Raw genomic sequence first — 24,644 nt, forward strand, 5'->3', positions numbered from 1 at the left:
CAGGCTAGGGGCCTAATCAGAGCTGTATCTGCCAGCCCACGCCACAGCCACAGCAATGCAGGATCTGAGCTGCATCTGTGACCTACACCATGGCTCATGGCAACACCGGATCCTTAACCCACTGAGCGAGGCTAGGGATTGAACCCGTATCCTCATGGATACTAGTTGGGTTGGTTAACCACTGAGCCATGATAGGAATTCTTATTTTTCCTTTGGAATGAATTATCTAACTTCTCCTTTATACCTTTCAATGGAATGCTACATCTTTTAAAATTTATTTTGTTTTATTTTTTTATATATAGTGATTTTTATTTATTTATTTTTTATTATAGCTGGTTTACAGTGTTCTGTCAATTTCCTACTGTACATCAAAGCTGACCCAGTAACACATGCATGTATAGATTCTTTTTTCTCACATTACCATGCTCCATCGTAAGTGACTAGATGCAGTTCCCAGTGCTACACAGCAGGAACGCTACATCTTTTATTTTTGCTTCTATGGGTGCCTTTTTGTACTGTTCTGATTTTGCAGAGAGCACAGCCCTTGAGCCACTGTCACTGTTTTCCAAAGCTCCCTTCCTCCTCCTGCATTGCTTCCGTTCCTTTGAGCTCCCTTTTGTTTGTTTTGATCCTTCCCTTAAATGCTGGGTAGCTCTTACCTGTCTGCTTGCATTTGAGAATGTGTGGGAGTTGCCAGTGGTGGGCTTTGGCATAGAGCTGTCTGGCTCGAGGGCCCCTAAATATCAGGATCTATAGAGCCGCTGGGCTGTCCAGCTTCCCACGGAGGAGTTCCGTGGTCTTCTGCCCAGGAGGTGGAGGGTGATGGAAATCCCTTGGTCCCTTCTGCTTTCAGTAAATGCATCCCGGTCGCCTCTCTGCCAGGGCTCTCCAAGTCCAGAGAGTGTCCAGTTCCACATGTGCAGAGAGCAGCCGCTAGTCTTCTACGGGGTAGGGGACGTGGCCACGGTAAAGTACCGCAAGCTGGGCAACTTACGACCGTGGAAACTATATATTGTCTGGCTGTTCTGGAAGCCAGAGGCCCAGGATCAAGGTGTCAGAAGGGCTGGTTCTTCCTGGCGGCTCTCAGGGAGAATGTGCTCCAGGCCTCTTCCTGGATTGCCGTGGTTGCTGGAAATCCGTGGTGTCCTGGTCTTGTGCCAGTGTCACTTCGTCTCTATCTTTTTATTGCTTCCGTTCCTTTTCAAATAATGAATGGCACCAGGCATTGAGTTAGGGCCCACTGGACCCCAGCATAACCTCATCTTAATTACCTAATTACATCTGCAATGTCCGATTTCCAAATAGGGCCAGATTCTGAAATTGCTGCTGGACATGAATTTTGAGGGAACACAATTCAACCAAGCATGGGAGGGAAATAAGTCTAACGAAACACTTGTGTTTCACCCTCACTAATACTCCCAACTACAGAGAAGAATCCTTGTTTTTGGCTGTGCCTGCAGCTTGTGGAAGTTCCAGGGCCAGGGATTGAACCTGCGCCACAGTAGCAACCCAAGTTGCTGCAGTGACAATGCTGGATCCTTAACCCATGGAGCCACCAGGGAAACTCCTCTGAGAGGACTCTAGCAGATGGGGAGACATTCAGGAGAGTATAAGCAGGCAGGGCAGCCTGAGCGAAGGTGGGAGGTGGGAGGTAGCGTGGGCTGTGCAGGGACCTGCAAAGAATCCAGGCCGAGGCAGGGTGCGGTCTGACGAGGTGTGTCAGGAACACACCTGGGCTGTCTCCTGTCACCTGGATGAGGCACCGGCTGTGCAGGACTGTGGGAGGGGTCAGATTTAGGAGCATCCTGCTTAGCTGCGTCAAGGTTGCCGTCTGAGAGGAGATAGGACAGGAGCTGTGGTCCTTGCCGACGTCAGAGGACAGGCTCTGGGGAGGGAGAAGTGGGCAAAGTGGGAGAGATATTGAAACTCTTAAAAAAGGCCACCTGTTATTCCTTCCTAAAATTTTCTAACAATTTTTTTTTAAAAGAACATGAATAGAAAGATGGAAAAAAAAAAACAAACCTTTAAACACCTGCCACCTTTTGCATCAGACAGTGAGCATTGTGCTTTTTCTGCTTCATCCCCATCTCCCCACACCTCTATCTGTTCACCCATTTCAGTTTTTGACTCAGTTCAGTGCATGTGCAGGATGACACTTGGCCCCTAAACACTGCAGCGGAAGGTCATTAACTAGACGAACCAGAGTGAGTAAATAAAACTAAACTACCGATTCTGTTTGTCTTTAAAATGTCGATATCTTGTTCGTCCTAGATTTTTTTTTTTGGAATTGGTATTGATTTTTAAAAAATATTGTAGATTAAAATGTAATTTGTCTTGACCACAGATTTTTGGCAATTTTGTGCTCAAGTGGAAGGCCTTATTTTCCTTGCCCTGCCCGGAAGTCCTGGCTGAATTTTCTAAATACACCTTGCTCTTTTTCGTTTGTTTGTTTGTTTTATTCCTTTGGGATTTGTCTTTTCTCTGACAACCATGTATTCATTTTGGAGACGTTTTTAGAAACATTGCTGCCCCAGGCCAGGAGGAGAAGAACGGGAGGGATTTCAACTGGGGGCGGGGGCTTTGAAGTCCTGCAGGGGTTGGGAGGGGGAAGCTGGAGATTCTGCTCAGGGCGCTGAGCTCACACTGCGGGACGGACACCACCAGCCCCGATTAGGATCCAGGATATTAAGTCCTAGCCCTAAGGACTCCGTGGCTCCACATACGCGGGTGGTGAAAGGAGCCCTTTAAACACCATCAATAAGGATGAAAAAGGTAAAAAGAATTCACAGTCAGCAAACTCCCAACCTTTTAATTCTTTTTCAACTAAACTTGAACTCATGTCGCCTCCTCTTGCTAACAATATCTGCATTCTATAATTTGTGACTACTCTGTAATTCTTGTCCTTCTCGGCTACTAGCTGAACTGATGATGAGTGACCATTTCTCAAGGGCCTGCCGAAGGTCAGGCACCTGGCTGGGCAAGGTCACCATCAAAGCCACCAGGTCCTGGACCAGTGTGGTCTGGTCTGGGCTCTTTTAGGAGGGAAGGTCCTGACAGCTAACACTCATTGTCTAGATTAGGCACCTGAGGCTGAGGACTTAAATAACTCACATGGGGCCCGCACATCAGTCACATCCTGTGGATCCTTACCAGGCAGCGGTCTACACAGCCAAGAGCACAGGTGTGCCTGGAGTCCATAGGGAGCTCAGGGGCCTCCTGGGCCAGGTTCCCAACCACATTCTTTGCTCTTGTCACCTTCTATTTCTGGAAAATCCCCATAGATTCTTAACGAATGTGGTCGTGTACTGTCAAAGTCCCAGAAATGCGATTATTTCACAGAGACTAAAATGGCTATTTTTTTTTGAAGAAGGAAGAGGACACGTGTTGATGAGGCTGTGGAGGAATTGGAACCCTTGTCCACTGCTGGTGAGGTGAAATGCTGCTGCCACTGCTCAGAAGAGTCGGGCAGCTCCTCAGGTAGGTAAGCATAGAATGACTGGATGACCCAGCGTCTGCGCTGCCGGGAGATACCAAGAGAATGGAACGCATTGTCTCAAACACATCCAGGTACCCGCGTGTACACAGCAGCGCTCTTCACAGTAGCCAAGAGGTGGAAACAGGGCAAACCAGTGTGTATCCACACAGCAGTATCTTGCTCCGCCCTCAGAGATGGGGGTGCTGGTTCACGTAAATGAAGGAATCCAGACACAAAGGGCCGCACGTGATATGACCCCATGGGTATGAAACATCCAGAAGGGGCCCGTCCATTCAGACAGACGGCCCCCTGGTGGCTGCCAGGAGGTTGGAGAGAGGGAGTGAGGAGGAGAAACTGCTTGCTGGGCACAGGAGTGAAGGGAACTGTTCTGGAACCAGATGGAGATGGTGGTGGCACCCGTTGCGCGTGTGCTCAGTGACACTGAGTGGTTCCCTTGAAAATTGTTAATTTGATGTCATGCGAATTTTACCTCCATCAAAACAATTGAGATCCCAGGGACATGCCCAGACAAGTGCAACACGGGTCCCTTCAGTGCCTGTGAAACGCAGTGGAGCAACAGCCCCCGGCTGACCCGTCCCGGGCAGAACGCTGGCCCTAGAGATAGAGGCTCCCTAGCTTGGCCTGTAATCTGACCACTTCCTTATTAGCCGTCATAAAAATTGGATTGATTGAGACACTATGCTTTGATACCAAGATACGCAAACATCCTCGGCAGTGATAAGGACGGGGAGCTGGGCCATTCTTGCAGCCCGCAATGCCCTGCGTCCTTCTCTCCTTCTGGCCAACCCTGCCCTGTCCATGGTGCCACGAGTGCCATCTCCTCTGGGAAGCCCATCCGTCCCCCCAGTGTCTCCAGGTCCCACTTGGCTTGCTTTTCCCAACCTCCCGATGCCCTTGGAGGGGTCTGCTTGCATGGAGCACCCCACCTAGGAAAGGGCCCTTCGTGACACTTGTCCATGCTTTGTCCCCTCGTTGTGTCACAGCACCGGGCACAGTGAAGACCGATTCAGACGGACAGAGAGGCCCGTTGACCCCGGGTAACGGATCAATTTGAAAAGGGCATCTCGTATGGGAGTCCAGGCTTGGGCTGAACTTGGCAGGGCAGAGCCTCTGGAAAAGGTCACTGGGCTTGGCAGGCACCATGTGACATGTATCCTTAGGAACTTCTTGGAACTGCATGGGCAAATGATAAGCATGTGTTTATTTTCTGGGGGTAAAGTTTGTTTTTTCCATCTGATTAACACAGGAGCCGATGTTCTAAAGGCAAGAACTCAGCTTATGAACTTAGTTGATCTCCGTTGAATGAACCCGCTGAATGAACCCTTGCTGGTCAGTTCAAACAGCCGCACGAGGTAGAAAAGTATTTAATTTATCCAGTGATTTGAAACTGTTCATCCCGGGATCCACAAGCTGGGCCTCTGATGAAAACAAGTAATAATATTCTTTCCATTTACAACAAAAACACAATCGATGGGATTTTCTTTAAAGACGTTAACGAATTTCGAAAAGGTTATTTGTACACATGGTAAAACAGTAAAACGGCATAAGCAGATGATGCTTTTATAATGGGAAGAATGATGTTTTCTTGGGGTTTTAGTAGATGCTTTTATCAGATTAAGGAAATTCTTTTCTATTAGGTCTTATGTCATAAATGATATATTGAATATAATCAAATGCTTTTTCTGAAACCGTTGGGATGATATAGCTTTTCTCTTTTAATCAATTAAACAGACAATTGATATTTATGTTTGTTCTCTGTTGACTACCCTTGAGTTCCAGGGTGAACTCCGACTTGCTCATGATTATCTTGTTGCTGCATTTGGGTTGCTTCTGTTTTGTTCAGGACTTTTGTGTTGAAGTCCATGAGTGAGACTGGCCTGCACTCTTCCTTTCTGGTCCTGTCCTTTGTCTGATTTGGATCAAGTTGATACTGTCTTCATAGAATGAGCTGGGTATGCCCCCTTCTTTTCCAGTTATCTGGATTGTTTTTTATGTGATGCTTCAGAATCTCGGCTTCAGCTCCATGGTCACATCCTCTGAGAAGGTTGCCAAGGGTGCTGCCTCCTGGCAGTTATGCCCCTGTGTAACCCCCCTCATTGGTGAGGCTGGACAGGTGCCTTGCTTCTACTGAATAAATGTAGTGAAAGAGATGGGATGCCACTTCTGAGATGAGGTGATAAAAGCCTGTGGCTTCCACCTTGGGCGCCCTCTCTCGCCCACTCACTCTGAGGGAAGCCAGCTGCCATGTTGGGAGCTGCCCTGAGGAGAGACCCAGGTGGCAGAGATCTGAGGGGGGCTCCTGGCCCACAGCCAGCAGGGAACGGAACCCACGAGCTTGTGAGGAAGTGAATCCTGCCACACCACCTAAGAGGACTTGGAGGTGGATCCTCCCCCAGGTGAGATTTTGGATGGGATGTAGCCCAGCCCGACAGCAGCACTGTAACCTCCTGAGAGAGCTTGAGCCAGAGGTGCCAGCTAAGCCTCACCTGGACTCCTAACCCAAGGACTGTGCTGTAAAAATGTTCGTTGTTTCCAGCTGTTCTATTTTGGGAGAATGTGTTAGACAGCATCAAGAACTAGTGCACCTTTCTTGGTGTCTGTTCCAGCCCCAACTTCAGGGACCAGCTTTTCATGGATTCCAGCTTAATTGGTGTAGGTGAAGCCTGCCTGTGCCTGTCAACTTAGCAAATCATGTATGATAGAGAAGTTTTAGAGAATTACTGCCCTGCTGGTGAAAGGATGAAAATGCAACCTGACTCTCCCAGAACCCAGGAAGTTAATAAGAAGCTCTAAATGCCCTCGAATTCCAGACCCTGTTCCCTATAGGTAAAAGATCATACTTTTTGCTGTTTTAGGGCTTGCTTTCTGTTCTGTACAAAACTATGTGGAAGGGGAAAAACAGGCCCCTGAGTATGTGCCTCTATGCTTGAAACTTCTTGAAACTGCTCCTAACTGCTTGTTTGGCTTCTGTAAAGCTGCTTGCATAAGATAAACAGAGGAGAAGTTAATCGCCTAACCGACCCCAGTAAGATCGGGTGTGCCACAAAATGTTGAAAATCCTGATAAATATATCTTGGTGACAATATGTCTCCCCCACCCAGGGACAGGCACAAACATGTAACTCCAGAACAACTTAAAATTAATTGGTCCACAAAGCGCGGGCTCTCAAAGTTTTGAATTGACTGGTTTGTGATATTTTAAAATGATTAGTTTGTAAAAGCGCGGGCTTTGTTGTGAACCCCATAAAAGCTGTCCCGACTCCACACTCGGGGCCGCAGTCCTCTACCCCTGCGTGGCGTACGACTGTGGGCCCCAGCGCGCTCGGAATAAAAATCCTCTTGCTGTTTGCATCAAGACCGCTTCTCGTGAGTGATTTGGGGTGTCGCCTCTTCCGAGTCCGGACGAGAGGGATTTTCACTCGACTGGCCTTTCACTGGCAGAACCTCTGCCCAAAGGGAGAAGGAAATCATTGGATAGCTTCTTCCTCTTTCTTTCCCTTGGCTGGGCTGTCCTGGATGCAGTGGTCATATGGCCTCTCAGAAGATGGCCTCTGTTGATCAAACAGTTGGTTGCTTTTAATAGCAAGTATTGGCCAGGTTGGTTAAGGGACCTGGTATAGATGATCCTGCCTTTCATGCTTTGTTTCTGTTTCTCTCTACTTTTGCTCCCCTGGGGGCAAATTCCCGATAAAAGAGTATCACAGAAGCCTGTGTCTCAGGCTCTCCTTTCTTAGGAAAACAGGCTAAGACATACTTGTTCCTTGAAGGTTACTGAATACGCTGGATGCAATGTTTTTCTTGTGGGAAGATTTTGACTGCCATTTAATTTTTTAAAGGAGTTTTTGCGCTATTTAGCTTTCTATTTATTCTTTGGTTAGTTCTAGTCAATTGTGTTTTGTTAGGAACGAGCCTCTTGCGTCTAGTATTTCAACTAATTTTTTAAAACAATTCTTGGCAATAACTAAATTAGAAGGCCTGATTTCTTCAGTTTAAGACTTCACCCCGGAGTTTCCATTGTGGCTCAGTGGAAACGAATCTGACTAGTATCCATGAGGACTTGGGTTCCACCCCGGCTTTGCTCAGTGGGTTAAGGATCCAGCGTTGCCGTGAGCTGTGGTGTAGGTTGTAGATGCGGCTCGGATTTGGTGTTTCTGTGCCTCTGGCATAGGCTGGCGGCAACACCTCCGATCGGACCCCTAGCCTGGGAACCTCCATATGCCGTGGGTGCAGCCCTAAAAAGACAAAAAAGATCAAAGACATAAAAAAAATAAAGACTTCACCCCACAAATTTCAGACATTCAGGTGGGGCCAGGCCTGCCTATGTTTGAAAGCTCCCCACGTACATGGACCGTAATGAGCATCCCCGTCTCACGTGTTTCTACCGGAGACGTGTGAGCGAGCACAAGGGCAACGCATCCCACCGCCTGCATGCGGAGGCCCTGGGTGAGGGCTGCGGGGACGCCCTGGCTGACTCCAGAGGAAGCCTCGGATTTTGCCAGATGGAAAATGAATGCGGCCCATTCTAGGTGGAAGACACAGGGAGACACAGACGTGTCTCGTCTGGGGGCTTGGGGAGGGGCAGATGACCTCACTTCCTTAAAACATTGTGTCCATGCTGGAAGTGACCTGGGGAGACGGAAGAAGCCAGGGAGGGCCACATGCACAAGGGTCTTTTCTTTTTTTATTTTAAAAAAATCCATTTAATTTTTAAAATGATTTTAAAAAATTGAGTTATGCTTAACCATACAGTGCTGTATTAGTCAGGTGTCCAACATAATGATTCCATGTTTCATATTATGATTTCATCACCTTGATAAGACTGGAAAGCCTCAGTTACCAAAGGCGTTCCAGTATTACTGACTTTATTCCCTGTGTGTACATTGCATCCCTTCGACTTATTTATTTTATATCTAAAAGTTTGTGCCTCTTAATCCCCTTCACCTATTTTGTCTGTCCCTCAACCCTCCTCCCCTCTGACAGCCACTAGTTTGTTCTCTGTGTCTATGAATCTGTTTCTGTTACTGTTTTGTTTTGTTTTTTGGACTCCACGAATAAGTGAAATCATATGGTATTGTCTTTCTCTGTCTGGTTTATTTCACTTAGCAGAATATCCCCAGGTCAACATTAAAAAACGCAAATAACCCAGTTAAAAAATGGGCAGGAGTTCCCGTCGTGGTGCAGTGGAAACGAATCTGACTAGGAACTATGAGGATGTGGGTTCGATCCCTGGCCTCACTCAGTGGGTTAAGGATCTGGTGTTGCCATGAGCTGTGGTGTAGGTCGCAGAGGCGGCTTGGATCTGGCATTGCTCTGGCTCTGTTGTAGGCTGGCGGTAACAGCTCCAATTAGACCCCTAGTCTGGGAACCTCCATATGCCACAGGTGCAGCCCTAAAAGAAAAAAAAAAAAAATGCAAAGACCTGAATAGGTATCTTCTCAAAAAAAGACATATGAGAATTCCTGTTGTGGCTCAGTGATATCGAAAATGACTAGTATCCATGAGGCTGGGGGTTCAATCCCTGTCCTCACTCAGTGGGTTAAGGATCTGGCATTGCCACAAGCTGTGGTGTAGGTTGTAGACACGGCTCAGATCTGGCCTTGCTATGGCTGTGTTGTAGACCAGCAGCTGCAACTCTGATTTGACCCCTAGCCTGGGAACTTCTATATGCAGCAGTTGTGGTCCTTAAAATTAGAAAATAAAAAAGAGAGATATACAGATGGCCAACAGACCCATGAAAAGTTGCTCAACATCACCAGTCATCAGAGAAATGAAAATCAAAACCACAATGAGATACCACGTCACACGTGTCGAAATGACTATTATCAAAAAGATAAGAACCAGTGAATGTTGGGGATGATATGGAAAAAGGGAATGCTCCTGCACTCTTGCTGGGAACGTAAACCGGTAGAACCAGAATAGCAAATAGCATGGAGACACCTCCAAAAACTAAGAACTACCACACAACCCAGCAAGTCTACTTCTGGGCATTTATCCCAAGAAAATGAGGAGGATAATTTGAAAGAACATATACCCCTATGCTCATTGCAGCACAATTTACAACAGCCAAGATTAGAAGCAACTTGAGTCGCTTCAGTACAACGAGGGTCTTGAGTGGCTTTCCTGAGACCTTTGGGTTTAACCCTGTAGATGATGGGAGTGGTTGGAGCGATTTGAGCAACAGAGGCATGTTCCAAGACTCATCTTTCACCAGGCCCTGTCTGGTGGCAGAGTAGGAAATTGCCCAGGCGAGGCCAGCGTAGGGTCAAGGCCAAACGCATTAGGAGGTTCCTGCCACAGTGAGGAGGAGCCACCAACACTGCCTCTCTTTTGCAACATAACCTGTGATGCTCATGTTTTCCTTCATCTTACTCCTCCTGTTTCGTTAATTCCCTTCCTTGTGGTCTTCTGAAATTTGCCTCCCATCCTCTGATTCCTCTTTCGCTCCTTGGTTTCATCACCTTCTATTTCCTGCTTTCTTGGAAACCCAAATGATTCTGAACTGTTTTCAGATCCCTTCTCTGCTGACACCACAAGTTCATGAATACATAACATTCAGTAATGGGTAGAAGGATATGTTCCCCCCCCCCATTTTTTTGGTGGCCACAAATGGCTCTGTAGCCTTTACAGCAACCGTGGAAGCACAGTGGAGGGTGTGGACGGAAATGCTTATCAAATGTGAGGCTGACACAATCTGTCAAGTTATTTCAGGAGGCTCCTTGGAATCCAAGCAAGCGTATCACTCACAGGATTTATTTATTTATTTATTTATTTATTTATTTTTTAATTTAATTTAATTTTTTTGTCTTTTTGTCTTTTGTTGTTGCTATTTCTTGGGCCGCTCCCGCGGCATGTGGAGGTTCCCAGGCTAGGGGTCGAATTGGAGCTGTAGCCACCGGCCTACACCAGAGCCACAGCAACGCGGGATCCGAGCCGCGTCTGCAACCTACACCACAGCTCACGGCAACGCCGGATCGTTAACCCACTGAGCAAGGGCAGGGACCGAACCCGCAACCTCATGGTTCCTAGTCGGATTCGTTAACCACTGCGCCACGACGGGAACTCCCACTCACAGGATTTAGAATCACAAGATCTAGCTCCAAGCCCTCCCTTCGTGGCTTACTTGCTTGGAGAAGCAAGCACCCTGAGCTTCTGTTTTCTTGCCTGTAAAGTGGGCATTAAGTAATTCCAGCACTGGCTCATCTCCCAGAACGAGGATCAGTTAAGAGAGACACGAGAGGCCTTTAGAAGGCGTACAGTGCAGTAGGGAGAGATGTTAGCGGTTAGTTTATCAAGAAAGGGCGACTCTGGGCTGGAGCAGAAAGTGAGGGGCCCTGAGGAAGTCTCCCTCCTCCTCTTCCCTTTGAAGAGGAAGGCTGCTTCAGGGCACGGGGTGGGGCTTGTGCCTGGCGGGGTATGTGAGGGCCAGAAAAACATCCCCTTGCCTCACCTTGGTCCTCACTGACAGGTGCGCTGGGGGCCCTAGCCTCGTCTGTGTTAGGGTCAGAGCGCTGGCCACAACCCTCTCAGAAGACCTGGCTTCTGGTGCTAATCCCCCCACAAATTCGTGGGCAGGGATGGGCCCGGTTAGCATTGAGCCTTGGGGCTCTAAACCTAGATGATCTAAGTTTGAATCCCAGCTCTGCTAGGGACTGACTGGTGGTGAGTCCTCGGAGGGTCCCCTAACCATCCTGTGCCCAGTTTGTTGTTCATCTCTGAAAAAGGGATCATATAACCACACCTGTCTCGTGGGGTCGTTGCGGGGGTTGAATCAGTTAATGTGGGCCAAGTGCTCACAACAAGAAATAGTAGGTCTCCTTGCTTGAGGTCAGGTCTTGGTGTGTGTGTGTGTGTGTGTGTGTGTGTGTGTGTGTGTGTGTGTGTGTGTGTGTGTGTGTGTGTGTGCCGTCCCAGTAGAGACACCGCTCTAGAATTGAGTGCTCAGGACCTATGCAGGTGGTTGTCTTCTCCCAGAGCTACCTGATTCCTTCTTGGCCTCAGGAACTCTTGGATTCTGGTTGGGCTGGGGGACTTGGGGATTTTTTTTTTTTTTGGTCTTTTTAGGGCTGCACCTGCGGCATATGGAGGTTCCCAGGCTAGGGGTATAATTGGAGCTGCAGCCGCCAATGGATCCTAGCCGCATCTGCGAGCTACACCACAGCTCATGGTTATGCCGGATCCCCAACCCACTGGGCGAGGTCTGGGATGGAACCCGAGTCCTCTTGGATGCTAGTCAGATTTGTTTCTGCTGAGCCACGACGGGAAGTCCGACTTGGGGATCTTGAATGCCCTGTAAGGGGAGGAGAATAAAGGAGGGAGGGAGAGACACAGAGGTGGAGAGAGGCAGGCAGTGAAGGGGACTGTGGTTGGGATAAGGTCGTCTTAGGTCAATTCTGGTCAGTTTCCCTCTCGGACAGGTGAGGAAACAGACCCCAGGACGCCCAGGGTCACACATTCCACCGCATCCATCCTGCTGATTCAAGGAGAACAGAGTTTAAGGAAAGAAAGGGAGGTCAGCTGCGCCAGTTGGACGGGAGCTCAAGAAGGAGGGGTCTTTTATCTCATAGCACACACCCCAGTCATTACTCAGGAGTTATTGGTATGGTGATTTGTTTAGTGCCTCTCTCCTGTTTGCCTTCGTAAGGGCCAGGATCCGACTCTTGTATTCATGACTGGCACGTGGCCTAAACGCAGTGGGCGTAGATCCCAGCCAACACACAATGACATTGGGGCGAGAGGCTACCTCCTCCAAGGCCAGGAGACAAATGTCCACAGACCTGCCACTTACCTCAGGACACCCCCTCCAACCTCAGCGCCTGGCCACCCAAATTTTGATACTACCTCGTTACCCTAAAAAGGAAGGATCAAATTTTGCCCTACTGAGAAAAAGGGGCTTGAGAGCTGAGGTCCAGACACACAATTTTTTTTTGATCTTTTGTCTTTTGAGGGCCACACCCATGGCATATGGAGGTTCCCAGGCTAGGGGGCTAATCAGAGCTACAGCTGCCAGCTTACGCCAGAGCCACCGCAACACCAGACCCAAGCCGCATCTGCGACCTACACCACAGCTCACGGCAACGCGGGATCCTTAACCCACTGAGCGAGACCAGGGATTGAACCCGCAACCTCATGGTTCCTAGTCAGATTCATTTCCGCTGTGCCACGATGGAAACTCCCAGACACACAATCTTGCTTTCATTGCCCACTCCTGAGAGTGACCCTTGGAAATTGAATCTAACAACTCACTCCTGGTCAACACTGCCTCCTTGTACCCTAAGCAGTTCCCTTGGCCAGTGGAAGTCAGAGCAGGCTTTCCAGAAGAGGAGCTACCTCTAAAAAGGCAGGAACAGGGAGTTCCCATCATGGCTCAGTGGTAACGAACCCGACTAGGATCCATGAGGATGAGGGTTCGATCCTTGGCCTCGCTCAGTGGGTTAAGGATCTGGTGTTGCTGTGAGCTGTGGTGTAGGTCACAGATGTGGCTCAGATCCCACGGCTCAGATCTGTCATTACCGTGGCTGTGGTGTAGGCCGGCACCTGTAGCTCCAATTTGACCCCTAGCCTGGGAACTTCCATAGGCTGCAGGTGCAGCCCTAAAAAAAAAAAAAAAAAGACAGGAATAGCAGCCTGCTGGTGGCTCTTGCATGACTGAGTCCCTGATAGCCTGTTGCCCTACAGGGATATCTGAGCCTAATGCCACCCTAGGTGTTATCTGAGAAAGATAAGCCTTTTCCACTGTGTTCTCAGACCCGTGTAATTAGTTTGCCTTGGCTGTGCTACAGTTGCCTGTTTGTCTGTCTCTTTATCCCCACTAATGCCTGGGCCGTAGTCGTACCTGCAGCCTAAGCATCTAGAGCAGAGCTTGGGTACCTGATGCGTCCATTAGCGCCCAAAAGAGTAGATGAGAGACACGGGGTCTGGGGGTGCCCTCAGGCCCACACGGCCCCCTTCACAGTCCTGATATGTCAGACTTTCCATGGTCGGTGTTCCCAGCTGCGGAATGAAGGGGCGCAAAGCCCATGCCTTCTGTTATTTCCCCTTGCAGAGCAGGGCCATTTATGCTGCTTAGAACACGGTCCTGGCTACGTTATGGTTCCAAGCGACAACCACCCTGTTGCCATTGGGTTCGACTCCAACTCGCTAGACCTGCCCTGTGGCGAGCAGGCTGATGAGGCTCCGTGGGAAAGTCATCGATGCCGAGCGCGTGCTTTGAAGGATGATGAAAGCATATACTTTCCACGAGGGTTTTGTTTCCAAGAAGAAGAAGAAGAAGAAAGGCTGTGGGTTTCGTTGAGTGAATTAAGGTGTCAGTAGTTATCAGATGACACCCTGATCTTTGCGTGTTGGATGTATTTTGTGTTCGTCTCAGTCAGGAATGTAGTGTTCTGGGGATCCAGGCGGGAGGTCCCGGGCAGGGGGAGCCATGGAGATAGAAACCAGATTTTTTTTTTTTTTTCCGCTGCACCCCTGGCATGCAGAAATTCCAGGGCCAGGGATCAAGCCTGTGTCACAGCTGCAACCTGAGCCACAGTGGTGACAATGCAGGCTCCTTCACCTGCTGGGCCGCTGAGGAAACTTCAGAAACCAGAATTTTAACCCATTCGCTAGTGCAGCCTTGTTTCCCAAAGTGACCCTTTCTCGTGAAATGGCACATGTTGAATGCTGGCGTATCAGAACAGCAGCAGACTTACCAATGCTCCCTATTGGCATCTTTATAACACGTTTTGATCAGCAGCTGTTGGGAAGCCATTTACGCTTTACCGAGCCTCAGTTTCTCTTCTGTAAACTGGGGGTAGTAGCATAACCCTGTTTATAGGTACCCAGAGGAGGCACCCAAAGGGGGCAGAAACATCAAAATTCCAGGACTTCGTTTCCTACTTTTTCTGGGGATCATCTTTAGCTTCCTATCCCTGTCTTTGTGGGTTTTTCAACCTTGCAGCCCCGTCTCTCCTCGTTACTTCTCTGTAGGGCTCCATTTCCCTAGGGGTGTGTCCCACACTGGGCCTGGCTCTGTGTCTCACTCCCTCCACGGGAGGCTGCTCCCAAGGGAGGGGACTGTAGAGCTTATAGCCCGAAGCCCAGCACAGGACCTGCACCTGCGGGTCACCCACTTGGCCTTGAATCACTGCACAGATGAACAGATGTAGTCATGCATTTCCCTTATCAGGGACAGCTATGGCTTTTAGCTCCTGGAGAAAGTCTGAACCAAGAGATGGCAAATGATGATGACAGAAATTTCATGCTGCATGACACACTCCCAAGAAAATCAAAGAGGGCAAGTGACAGAGTCGGAACTCACTGCATGTTACCAATGAGCCATCCACCCACACAGGCCAGTGATGGGCAGCCCTGGGGACTTTCAGGCCAGAGGGAGAGAAAGAGTTAGCAGGAGAGTAGTATCGCTTTCTGCAGAAGGACTGAAAGTGAGAAAGGTGAAGAGAGAAGAAGGTACACAAACAGCTTAAATGTGTTATATTTCTGGTGAGTTTTAAGAACCTTTGAGGTTTTGTTTTTCACATAATCCATGGTTTCTCAGCCAAGAAGATACAGGGCATGGTTCAGGGTGCTGATAATGAGCCGATGTAATTTCTCAATGTTTAACCCTCATATCTCTCTCATCAGGAATTCAGCGGCGTGGGGGTGGGGCTCACAGGTGACATCAACTGCTACTATAGGCCTCTGCCTTATCAGCACCTCGTTACCCAATAAAAAATTCCTCACTTGCCAAAAAGCAGGAGGCCATCTGCTCTGACCCTGCCCCCCCTTTTCTCCGTAGAAAAACCTTCTGTGTACGTTTTGGAGTCCTGTGTGCTGTATGAACCATGTCACTGGTGGATAAGGAGAGAGGTGTCCACTTGGCCATTGGGCTGCCTTCCTCTTTTCAGTCTCCTTATACTCACTGATCTTGGATTGTGACTTTTCCAGGGAGAGGGGGCCATTTTTTGGTCTAGAATCTAACTTGCTAACTATTGCAGGACCCTCTGAGGGGTCAGCCTGAATTGCTACCCTTGGTGCAGCCATCACCATCTCCTCCACGTCCTGCCTCTCCCTCGGGGGCCTCCTGTCTACAGAATCCTGATGGATCGTCCTGACTGTGTAGAGAAAGTGGCCGAGGCCAAGCCAGGACCTCTTGTTGTATGAACAGCCCAGGAAGATGGCGTGGTCACTAAAGAGCCATAAGAAAAGGGGCCCCGCGGACTTACCCCATCAACACAAGTCCACCAACCTTTCTGGATGCCCACTCTGTAGAAAGCCCTGTGCTGGGCACCAGGGCAATAACTGTGACTAATACCCAGGCTGTGCCCAAGCTCTCCATCTGGTGAGGGGATGGAGGTGAGGAAACCAGCAGTGGTGCTGGAGGCAATGGACTTGTGTGCAGGGGACAGAAGACCCAGTGCAGGAAATGGTTCTCTCGGGTCAAGGAGGTTGGTTAGGAAGGACTCTGAACTCAGAAGGTTCTGTCAGAGCTGGGATTTGAAGGATAAGTAGGAACCTTATGGGGGTAACAAGGGCATTGCTGGGCAGAGGGAACCACAGGGGTAAAGATTTGTAGACCTAGCTCGTCTGAAAGATTTCAGGTATTTTGGACTTTATTTCTGTCAGTCATGGAGACAGGGCTGTTTAGGAAATTTAAGGTCAATGGCTTTATTTAAGTTTCGGTAACCTCATTGATGATATTGATTTGGTTGTTTATTGAATTCCTACAGAATATGAACTCTGGGGAGGACTAACTGGAGTGTCCATGAAGCTTTGCCAGCTCTCAAGGCAGGAGGGGCTCCAGCAGGTGGAGCACAGGGGGCTCTTCCATTGGCTGCAGCTCCAGCCCCACCTCCTTTCCCAGCACTTAAACCTCCAGCCCCAGTGACTCTCCAGTGGGCAGCAAGGGGACCTCTGCACTCTCAGAGGCAAAGAGCAGCACACACGGCTGAAGGGACGCTCAGAGGAGGGAACCCCAGAGGACGGTGGCCATGGACCTGATCCCAAGCTTTTCTGTGGAAACCTGGCTGCTTCTGGCTACCAGCCTGGTGCTCCTCTATCTGTGAGTAGCGGTCCAGGCTCATCTCCTCTGTAACCTTGGACTTGGTTACAGAGCAAATCTGCTCCCCTTTCCCTTCGCCATTTGAAGATCTAGGCAAGTGGAGGGGTAGCTGCTGAAGCTTTGGGTGCTACAAAGACAAAGGGGTCCCCACTGATCTTAGCCAGGTCTGTCGAAGGGGTAACACCACCACCACCTCCACTCCATTCCTGCTACTGCAGTTAGAAGTGTTTGGCGATGTTATTTGCTCTTGGGGATGACCTTCTGATTGACTTTCGGTTTGCATGGACCTAGACTAACCAACCAGAATCCAGTAAAGCAGATTGAAAACAACTGGCCCCTGCGCCGTGGGGTACCCCCCCACTTTCCCACACCTGGGGATCCTGAGCAGGAAGAAGTAACCTAACTTGGGTTTTCGTTTCCTTTCAGCCTCTGGTTTCTGTATCTGCTGCAAGAGACCTGTAGAAAGATTGGCCCCTGTGTCACTCGTGGGTTCCTGCTCCCTCCCCTCCTTTCCCGGGGGTCACTTACATAAGGTGCCTGGTCCCCCAGACTTTGCGGAGGGCTGGAGACTCGCCCCTCTTGTCACACTCAGCCCTCTCCTGGCACTCTCTTTCTAAGACTCAGTCCCTCTGCCCTGCACTGTGCAGAACGTCTGCTCCAGAATGAGGAACCTTTAGCTCTGGGGAGACGTGGCAGAGACCTTGATGTCCTATTCGTTTCTCTCACCTTTCCCTCCGTCTCCGGAAGAGTTAGCGTCCGTGTATACACTTATTTCCCCTGTACTATGAAGTCTGCTAAGGCACAAGCCCCCCGTCCAATGTGGGTTCAAAGTGTTTTTTCTCTTTAAGTACAGCGCAGCAGGATGACTCTAAACCATCCAGCGGGAGAATCTCTTTCCATGGTGGGATTCCTGGTACCATGGCACTGGTCAGGAGAGGACTTACGTTCCAGTGGGTAGACATACCCCCTCCAAATCACATTGGACCTCAATTTCACTGTCACTGAGTATAGGAAATCATGATGATATGGACATGGTTAATATCAACCGTGTAGTTCCTTGAAAAAAAATACTAAGAGTTCAAGGTATTGCAGCAACCTTGATGATAGTGTAAAATTAATGGTTTAATTTCATTCTATTTAGTACCAGATTTCAAAAGTTGATATCAGTATTTCCAGCTCCTTTTTTTTTTTTTTTTTTTTTTTTTTTTTTGCTTTTTAGGGCTGCACCCATGGCACATGGATGCTCCCAGGCTAGGGGTCCAATCAGAGCTACAGCTGCCAGCCTACACCACAGCCACAGCAACACAGGATCTGAGCTGTGTCTGTGACCTACACCACAGCTCACGGCAATGCCAGATCCTTAGCCCACTGAGCGAGGCCAGGGATCAAACCTTGGAGTTCCTAGTCATATTTGTTTCTGCTGTGCCAGATGGGAACTCCAGCATTTTTTTTTCCCCTGAATGATGAAAGAGGGGTGTATTCAGAAGATGCAAAGGTATGTAAAAATAAATTCACCATTTAGGATAATGTCTGGAATATGAATCTATTGTACAGATATATACTTCTATGATATATATATTAAAATATACCTGCCAGCAGTTTATTTTAGTCTTCGGTGCAGGCGAGTAAGCGTGCCTGGGGGCCAGTGATGATGGGGAGGCATCCAGGGAGGGTCAGGATGGAGGCGAGAATATTCCTCATTCCTCAGAGCAGACCTCCCAGAGATGCTCATCTCACCTGGTCCCACAGGTCAGCAGGGTTGGCATCTCACCTGCTTGAAGCCTGACGATGGCAACATCCTCGAAGTCACACTGTGTGGTCTGGCACTGAGGCTGGAACGAGATGGTGTCAGCAGGCAAACACCACCATAGCCGCTGGTGCAGCCAAGAGTCAGTGGCTGCAGGCAGTGCTCTCCTGACGTCGACACGGTGTGAACACAATAAGAATGATTGGCTTTATGGTTGGGCCCTTCCTTTGTACTCAAAGCAGCTTTACTCTACCAAAAAATAGGAAGCTGGAAAAGGAACCCAAGAATTCAGCCAGCCCACCCTCGGCCTTGAAAGGAACCATGTGACTTTAGACATCAGACCAGATCTTTCCTTGGGGCCAGTTTTCTGTTACATTTGCTCAGTTGCTTGGCAAATTGCCCAGCCCCTCCCTCCCCCCTTTTTTGGTCAGTTGATGCCCACACCTCCACCAGCTGTTCTGGAGGAAAGGCAGAAACACCCAGCTGCGGTTGGCCAAGGTTCTTCTGTGGGCCCTTCCAACACCCGTCCTTCCATGTGATGTTGGGGGTTTCTTTGATCATTTAAGATTGCTGTATTTTTCGTATGGAAAGTCTGAACCTGTACTACCTTAAAGACTAACCTCCAAAGAAGAAGAGCCAGGGTCCTAACCCAGCATTCTGGAACATTTTATGTCATAACACTGCTTCTTTCGGTATCCACAGGCTAATAATACCTGAAGTTTGGGGGGGGGGCATATCTTTTAGCTGAAATCACCTGTAGGGATATTGAGCCTTTATACAGAGCATCCCTTTCAGCCGTGCCGCCCTAATTGGCATCCACAGAGTTGGCCTTGGAGGATTAGCAGCTTCATGGCTGAAATGGTTTCTTCAGCCTCTCTTCTCCACTCTCATCTCCGAGTAACATCAGAGGGAGCAGGCTTGCAAAGATCCAGAACCTCGAATTGTGCGACATGGCACCCATAATACATGCAGGATGACCTGCAAGCCCTCGAGTCGTGGGAAGCAGCAGCCCTAATGGATTTTTGAGATAGGTGACAACAGAGGCAGTACACTAATTGCTTTATGACTGATAAAGTTGAAAAAAAAAATGAGTGCGCCTGGTCTGTGCGTAGCAGGTGAATATCATGGGTTAGAGGGCCAGACGCCATGCAGGGGGAATGGTCTAGAAATGGATCCTTTTTTTTTTTTTTTTTTTTTTGTCTTTTGTCTTTTTGCTTCTGTTGTTGTTGTTGCTATTTCTTGGGCCGCTCCTTCGGCATATGGAGGTTCCCAGGCTAGGGGTTGAATCGGAGCTGTAGCCACCGGCCTACGCCAGAGCCACAGCAACGCGGGATCCGAGCCGCGTCTGCAACCTACACCACAGCTCACGGCAACGCCAGATCGTTAACCCACTGAGCAAGGGCAGGGACCGAACCCGCAAACTCATGGTTCCTAGTCGGATTCGTTAACCACTGCGCCACGACGGGAACTCCTAGAAATGGATCCTTTCATCATGGGTTCCTTTGTACAGTTTCATTCAGGGAACATAGGGGCACTCACCCTTCTCTGCAGCTCACGTCAACCAAATTGCCTGAGGACAGAGACTCGGGTGTAGCTGAAAGGTGCTCACATTTCTGCAGCGACAGCAGAAGTCTTAAACACAGTTTTCATTCTGCAGATAAGAACCCTGTGGTTGCTCCAAGGCCTGCTTATGAAGGTAGAGTTAGAAAGAATCAGATCCTAAAAGGAGGGCAGGTCACAGAGGGAAGGAAAAGCAGAAAAGTCTCCAAACAAACTGTAAGAACAATGTCATGGGAGACTCTCAGTTATTGAGTGGATGCAGTTAACCAAACTCTTATGTTCTGGACAGAAAAAAAAAAAGTTTCCCCTGTGTACCTAGAATGAGAATTTCCCAATCTCATTGGAAAAGTCAACCTAATAAATAAGAGTGAAGTTTTTGGAGGAATTACAGCCTGAACCTCTCAGGAGCACTCACACTGGGAACATCTATCAAGTCCTCACTCTAGGACTGGGGTCCTGAAGACTTCAGCTGCTTTTAGCTAATCATCATTCTTTTTGGGTCTCGCAGTGGTGGTGAGAAAGGAGATGACGAGTGAATGTAATTATTGCTTTTGGAGCTGCTGTCATTATTTATCACCTACGCACGTCTCCCCAGTTTGACGGTGGCAAGTTCTGAGTCCCCCCAGCCCCTATTCCACAGTCCTGTGACCCGGTTTTCTTTTTTTTTGCTTTATAGATATGGGACCTATTCACACGGACTTTTTAAGAAGCTGGGGATTCCCGGGCCGAAACCTCTGCCTTATTTTGGAAGTGTTCTAGAATACCGTAAGGTGTGTGTTGTCTTTCGCGTCTCATGGTTGCCAGTCCCAGCTGAGTTCCACGGTAATACTGCCCCATCCCAGGAGGAAGATCTGAGGTTTCACCGTTTCTAGAAAGAGCATCATAGGCCCTACTTAGCACACGGCCACATTTGCCCCATGGCTCCATTGTCAGCTGTCAGGGGCCCCAGGCAGACAGCCCAGCTCTCTGGCCAATTCAGCCCAAGACCTGAAGTTCCAGTTTGTAAGCACTGAGGAAGATCTTCTTTCTGCCAGACGCAGATTCGCAGGAAGGCACCACCTGACTTGTTATTAGGAGAGAAGCATGAAGGGAGGGCCTGGTCACGGCTCATCCAGTGGTGCCCAAGAGTCAGACTTTCTGGGTCACAGCATGAGCTCCGGGTGTGCTTATTTTTTTCTTCCTCCCTTATTGCTTGAAGGATTCAGTTTCTAGGGCAGCCCAAATATTCACTCTTGGGTAATTTGCACATGCCTTGCTCATGCTCAAGACCTGCTGACCCCTGCAGTTTTTCCCACCTTCTACTCCGCCTCTTGCTACCCATCACATCTTTTGGGATTTGAGATATGGAACAAGGGCTTTCTGCATTACTGCTGTGCCTTCAAAGGAGAAACCCCGTGGATAAGTTTGAGCAGGAGTGTGAGAGTGTAACGAAAATGGGGGTTGTTTACTTACTTCAGGTATTTAACCGCTAAATGAGGTTGTTTTTTTTTAACAAGGCAGAATCATACCGAATTACTAGAAAGAAATAATTTAACAAAATTAATTAAAATTTAACTCAACAGAATGTACTAGGTGACACATGGACTACGAATTTTGGCAGAGCCTTTGTGGTTAATCCAGCTCCGATGCCTCGCCCAGGGCCTGGCCCCCGAACTGAAGGTCATGAGCCATGTCCAGATGTCCAGGGACAGAGCCTTGGTGCAGGCTGCTTTCTGGCTCGGATTTCCTTTCCTACAGTCTTGAGGCTTGTTTCTCAGATCCTGATTCTCCCTCTGAGGTCCTCCTTGTGTCATTACTGCCTGAGAACTCCCTGAACTTTTTTCCCACCGAAAAGTACTACTTGTCCCCTTTCCCAGATGAACATCTTAGTAGATGCACCCCAAGACCCCACATTTCTGGGACCTTCGTGTGTATAGTTAAACCATCAAATATCACAGCAGAAACTTAGCAATGGGAAGATTTTTTTTTTTTTTAAGTTACAGGAGTGACAATTCAGGGCAAGTGTTTTAATCCACACTGTCCTTGGTGGAGCTGTGGCGTCTCCCCATCTTTTCTGTGTTGAGCTGGAAAACTAGAAATCAAGTCCACTTTGTCACCCATTCGTCACTCAGTTTCTCACTCAATATATGTGCCTTAGACTTTTAAAATCTGCTAGACTAAAAAGTTAATTCGTAATTCTGCTGGAAATCTAGAGATGGCCAATGATGAAAAGGTTGCTTAATTAGTAGTTCAAAGAGTGTTGGGGCTAATCCTGCTTTTCCCCAGCTTCAGTTTTCTTACATGTCCATGGAAGATCAGAGCACTGTGGGATTTTAGAGACAACACATGCTCAGCAAAAGCATGTGATAAGATAAGGACTTACTTAATATTCACTGACAAGGGTAAGTGTTTAGTATCCACAATACTCTGAGAAAATTCAAGAGTGATTTTATTAAAGGTTTTTTTAGGAGTTCCCATCGTGGCTCAGTGGTTAAGGAATCTGACTAGGAACCATGACGTTGCGGGTTCGATCCCTGGCCTTGCTCAGTGGGTTAAGGATTCAACGTTGCTGTGAGCTATGGTGTAGGTAGCAGACGTGGCTTGGATCCCACATTGCTGTGGCTCTGGCTTAGGCCAGTGGCTACAATTCCGATTAGACCCCTAGCCTGGGAACCTCCATATGCTGCTGGAAGCAGCCCTAGAAAAGGCAAAAAGAAAAAAAAAATTTTTTTAGGTTTTAATTTTTTTCTATTATAGTTGATTTATATCATTGTCAATTTCTGCTGTACAGCAAAGTGACTCAGATATATATACTTTTTTTTTTTTTTTTGTCTTTGCTAGGGCCGCTCCTGTGGCATATGGAGGTTCCCAGGCTAGGGGTCTAATTGGAGCTGTAGCCACCGGCCTAGGCCAGAGCCACAGCAACTCGAGATCCGAGCCGCATCTGCAGCCTACATCACAGCTCACGGCAACACTGAATCCTTAACCCACTGAGCAAGGCGAGGGATCAAACCCACAACCTCATGGTTCCTAGTCGGATTCATTAACCACTGAGCCACGAGGGAACTCCTATGTGTGTGTGTGTGTGTGTGTGTGTGTGTGTGTATTCTTTGTCTCACATTATTCTCCATCATGTTCCATCCCAAGTGACTAAATACAGTTCCCTGTGCTGTACAGCAGGACCTCATTGCTTATCCACTCCAAATGCAATAGTTTGCATCTACTAACTCCAAACTCCCAGTCCATCCCACTCCCTCCTCCTTCCTCTCACAACCACAAGTCTGTTCTCCAGGTCCTTGAGTTTATATCTTTTCTGTAGAAAGGTTCATTTGTGCAAGAGTGATTTCAAACTATCCGTTTTAAATATCTCCTCTGTTTGCTCTCCTTTTCCCTAAGACGTCTGTGAATAAGAGCTTCCCTCCAATTGCCGGTATTCACTATTTTGTGAATTAGGGATAGAGTTCAATGCCTTTGGATTAATAATCTCATTTTGTTTCTCCTTGCAGGGCATGTGGCATTTTGACAATAAATGTTTTAAAAAGTATGGGAAAATGTGGGGGTGAGTATTCTGGAACCCTCCATTGCTTGGACTTGTTATGGTGAAGCGCCCCTTTGTTGTGTGGAGGACCCTCTCAGCTCAGAGCTCCTGGGAATGAAACTGTCTATTGCAAAGCTTGGGAGGCTTGTTCCACCAGGGACCCCAGATGTCACCAGGTGCCCAGGTCCACAGTCTGAGTCAGGCCTGCAGAGCTGCAGGTTGGCACTCTGCTCCAGACTTGGAGGCCCAGAGACTCCTCGTATCACTTCATGCCCAGTGTTTCCCTAGTTCCCCTGTCTCCATTTCTCCTTCCTTGGGGCACCTGTAATTTCATAAAATGCATAATTCTGGACCCTTCTAATATTTGCTCACAAATTCATGTCATTCCCTCTTTCCCACAAGATTCACATTTAATTGAAAGTAAAAAACTTTATTTAGGAGTTCCTGTTGTGGCTCAGCAGAAGCAAACCCAACTGGGATCCATGAGGATCTGGATTTGGTCCCTGGCCTCGCTCAGTGGGTTAAGGATCCAGCCTTGCCATCGAGCCGTGGTGTAGGTTGCAGACGTGGCTCGGATCTCGTGTTGCTGTGGCTGTGGTGCAGGCCGGCAACTGCAGCTCCGATTTGACCCCTAGTCTAGGAAGTTCCATATGCTGCAGGTGTGACCCTAAAAAGCAACAAATGAACAAACACAAAACCTTTATTTAACTATTGGATTTATTATGTCCTTTTGAAAAGTCTCAGGGTATATACAGGTAAACCAAATGAGAAACCATTTCTGCTTAACTTTTTTTTTTTTTTAAACTTTCTCTGCAAATATGGAGTTTGGTTTACTTTACATTTTAGTTAAGAATTCAGTGGACGTGTGTAGAATTATTGCTTTATCCGATCTATCCCTTTGACCTTGAAGGGATGTGGGATAGTTCTAGCACCGAGTGTTTCCTGGTGGGCGGATGGACTTGAGGATCTTGTAGGGTGGCCGGGATTGACTCTTCCCTTTCCCGAGCTGTCAGAGGTTTGGGGACAACAGGGAGTAGGTGTAACATAGTTCTTTGCTTAAGGCACCTGGGAGAAGGCCCTACCTCTCTATTTTCTCGCATCAAGTCTTGAGAAATCAAGTGTCCCCAAAGGGTAACGTGATTGGGTAGAAAGACACACAGCGCTGGATCCCCACTGGCCCAGCTCCAACTGCCCCTTCAACGTTCAGTTCTTGTGAGCTCTGGGTGGAGTCACTTCTTCGTGGTGGATTCTGTTCTCTCTTTAGAAAATGGTTCTGGTTCTGGGATGTA

The 24,644-nt window shown here is 48.3% G+C and overlaps 1 protein-coding gene across 5 annotated transcripts in view; it reads left to right on the top strand.

Annotated features, from left to right (window-relative positions):
• Nucleotides 1-6,704: 6,704 nt before the first annotated feature.
• Nucleotides 6,705-24,644, top strand: part of CYP3A22 (cytochrome P450 family 3 subfamily A member 22) — a 92,461-nt gene continuing 74,521 nt past the window's right edge. The window contains exons 1-6 of one of the 5 annotated variants that reach the window (XM_085015325.1): nt 6,705-6,861; nt 14,660-14,824; nt 15,468-15,825; nt 16,200-16,531; nt 20,515-20,608; nt 23,324-23,376. In XM_085015325.1, coding sequence (XP_084871451.1) covers nt 16,461-16,531; nt 20,515-20,608; nt 23,324-23,376 — 218 coding nt within the window. In that variant the 5' untranslated portion in view covers nt 6,705-6,861; nt 14,660-14,824; nt 15,468-15,825; nt 16,200-16,460. 5 annotated transcript variants of the gene reach the window in all.

Source organism: Sus scrofa, chromosome 3, assembly GCF_054392235.1.
Source record: "Sus scrofa isolate SSC_HxYL_T2T_F1_AM1 chromosome 3, Sscrofa_HxYL_maternal_Yorkshire_Landrace_v2.0, whole genome shotgun sequence".
Taxonomy (NCBI): Eukaryota; Metazoa; Chordata; class Mammalia; order Artiodactyla; family Suidae; genus Sus; species Sus scrofa.